The sequence below is a fragment of the Phoenix dactylifera genome, unplaced genomic scaffold, assembly GCF_009389715.1.
Source record: "Phoenix dactylifera cultivar Barhee BC4 unplaced genomic scaffold, palm_55x_up_171113_PBpolish2nd_filt_p 001044F, whole genome shotgun sequence".
NCBI lineage: Eukaryota > Viridiplantae > Streptophyta > Magnoliopsida > Arecales > Arecaceae > Phoenix > Phoenix dactylifera.
In genome coordinates, this window is record NW_024068396.1 from 29,524 (window position 1) to 32,858 (window position 3,335).

General features: G+C 35.0%; 1 protein-coding gene across 1 annotated transcript; it reads right to left on the reverse strand.

Annotated features, from left to right (window-relative positions):
• Positions 1–1,130: 1,130 nt before the first annotated feature.
• LOC120107854 (26S proteasome regulatory subunit 6A homolog A-like) lies at positions 1,131–2,490 on the reverse strand. The gene is made up of 3 exons (XM_039121352.1): positions 2,392–2,490; positions 1,911–2,009; positions 1,131–1,322 (listed from the first exon to the last, which is right to left on the reverse strand). The coding sequence occupies exons 1-3, from the start codon at positions 2,488–2,490 to the stop codon at positions 1,131–1,133; spliced, it is 390 nt and encodes a 129-aa protein (XP_038977280.1).
• Positions 2,491–3,335: the final 845 nt, after the last annotated feature.

Genomic DNA, 3,335 nt, shown 5'->3' on the forward strand with positions numbered 1-3,335 from the left:
GTGGTTTAGGAGGCAGTCTGCGCGTACTTTCTTCAATAACAAGCTCATGAAAATAGAAAAATTCCATTCATGTAAGTAAATATGCGTCAAATCTGTTCTTAAAAAATCATGTATAAAACAGATCAGTCAAACTGAGATAAATAGACTTTTCCATTGAAAGTTCAATTGGCAACCAAACTTAGTATTAAATGCGATACAACTATATCATTTCATATTTCAAGAAAAGGGTGCATCTGGGAGGTTAAGTGGCAGTTTAATCTATCTCAAAGTGTAACAAACCACAGAAAAAGGATTAGTAAGATGCAGATAGAGTGATGGTGGCACATAAAGAGAATGATATAAATGATGCACAATGAGGAATTGAGGAAACAATTTATTTCCAAATAAGAACTAGCAAAGAAAATCACATTTCATCCATATTTGTCATTTAACAATCAACTGAGATCAATCAACTAGGACACGGCATTGCATTATTAGAAACAACTTCAAGAAATGCATGATTGCTGTGACTTGAAGTGGAAGGAACTGGTCAAGCTCTTGGACAATTTCTTCAGCGCAAAATATGTAGAGGAAGTGGATTTATAAGCATAAATGAATGGTGAAGAAACAACTGAATGAGAACACAAGCATGCATTTTTTGCTTTGAATAATAACCTGAACGAGTTGGGGTCCTGCTAGCTTCAGAAAAGTAGCATTTGTCAGTGCTGCACATGGACGAGCCATCAGTGTCTTCCCTGTTCCATGTGGTCCATACAAAAGCACTCCTTTAGGTGGACAAATCCCTAATTTCTGAAACCGGTCTTTGTGTGTCATTGGCAGCACAATGCCTTCAACAAGTTCCTGGATTTATAAACACAAATAGAAGCATTTAGTAGCAGATACAATAAGGAAATAAGAGTAAGCATTTCTTAGGTAATAACCTTAGGGAGGACTCACGCAAGACTGCAAATATCAATTTTAGAAGGGTATTCACGCAAAATCTGATATTTAGAAGGGTATCCATGCAAAAAACCCAAATAAAAATAACCAAGATTGAATCTGAAAGTTAGAATAGCAATTGGCTCTTTAGCAGTGGAATTTCATTACAAACACAAAGAAGCTCATACCTACATTGTGGAAGTAGGGGTTACCTACTTCTCAAGGCCACCAATATCATTGTAATCATCAGTTGGCTTTTCATCAACCTCCATTGCCTTTACTCGTGAGTCATATTCCGAAGGAAGGGTGTCCAAGATTAGGTAGCTGTCCTTGTTAACCCCAACCAAATCTCCAGGTTTAAGCTTATCAGGGTCGACTAACCCAACAACAGGAAGGAAGATAGTCTGAAATCACATAAAGAAGTTGTCACCAATACTTAATCACCTAATTCCATCAGATGGACGAATGGTTTTTCAGTTGATAGAAAGCATCAGAATCCAAGGTCATGCCAAGTCCAAAAATCGTCCTTCAAAATATAAACAAGGTGGCAATCTGACGACTGACTTTCAATTAGTAAAAGAAAGAGAAACTTTAAAAGTCTAAACATCAATAACTCCAGATAGGAGCAGGAGAATAAAACTGGATAGCATAACACATAAGTGCGCACATTGTCATAATTATATAATGAAAAATAAAAAAGGATGAGTATAATAGTTCCCTCATCAAGGTTATATATATATATATATATATATATATATATATATATATATATATATATATATATATATATATATATATATATATATATATATATATATTGGATAGGTTCCATCGTCGCATTGCCAAAGTAAGCTAACTTTGAATAGGCTCTGCCAAGACCATTTGGTATTTCAACATTCAAGTCTACATTTAGGAGGCAAGATGAAGCAGCACTTACGCTCCATCAAGGGAAAAATAAGTAAAATATGGATAAATGAGGGCTTCTAGCTTACTTGCCGTGTAGAAGTTTTTAGAACAACACATTTTCCCTTTCTTTGCGAGTCTATATCAACATTTACACCATCTTCCTCAGTCCCATCTTCTGGATTCATCTCCAAAATCCAAAGAAACCACGAAGGTCAGTTAAAAAAAGAAACAAATGATATGATTAACAATAAGGCGCATGAAGTGCAAAAGTTAATGTCGTAAAATAACGAGATTAAACTGCTTCCATCCTTCAAACCACTAATAACATATAAATGGAAGCCCTGATTATCTAGGTGAAATATATTTGAATCTAATTCTGAAATTTCTGACAGCAACATCCAAAAGTTCATCATATAATGCCAATGAAGAGGGCTACGAGTCGAGAAGACAAAGTGAAATCCATACTTCTTTTTCTTGTCCTTTGTTGTGTTAAGGTTTCAGGGTTTAATTCATTGTGATCCTTCAGACAAATTGGGGAGAAGGATGGGATCTTGATTAGGGTTTTACCTTGAGGATCCGGATCTCATTGTCGAGGAGGCGAGAGGCCCTGGTGATGTCATCGGTGGTCATTGAGGCCAGCCGATCGTCTTCGAAACTGTCCTCCATCATAGCTGAAGCCATTGGAGAAGAGTGAGGAGCAAGAAAGAGATGACAGAGACGATGACCGGCGGATATAGGGAGAAGAAGCTTTGCATTTTATATCACGTAAAGTCGGCATTCAAGTTAAAATATTGCCGACTCTATATTTCTTTTTCAACCCTTGAATAAAGTGGTAGTTTTCGCTTGCCGATTTCTATTTACATGCATTATTATAATTACGAAAGAAATCCACGGCTCACGTAGTTCCGTGATTCGTCATGCGAAGTCGGCGGTTGGTGGCGAGTTCAGGCAGAAGAGGAGAGGGAAAGATCCGGTCAAGAAATATCTCAAATTTAGTTGAAATTTTAAAAAAAATAAAAATTAGATTCTATATAGCAATATGATTTTTATATTTTATAAAAATATATATGGGATATGAAAAAGTTCAATTTTTATTAGTGAAAAATTGAGATATTTTTTTTTCTAAAAATGCCCACTTTTAGGTAGAATGAGCTAAGATTTTTTTTTATCAAGGACATAACAGATATTCTATACAAGCTATTTTGAAATATATCACTTCCACATGGTCGCCCAAATATGCAAATTTCTAGGCATAAGCTTTCCAAAAAATATATTTCAGTGGAAAAAAATTCTTTCCGTGACCCAAATAAGTCTTAAATAGTTTTTACTCTCTGTTAAATTAGTTATGCCAAGTTATATATGGTTTATAGTCTTCAATTAAATATTAATTATTTATAAGTCTTTGAATTACAATCTTTCTATGAAGGGTAAGCTTACTCGACGACCATAATATGCATATTTGAATGCAATCCAGCATAGGGTCTTTGTAATTCATTAAAAAGCAGTGAATC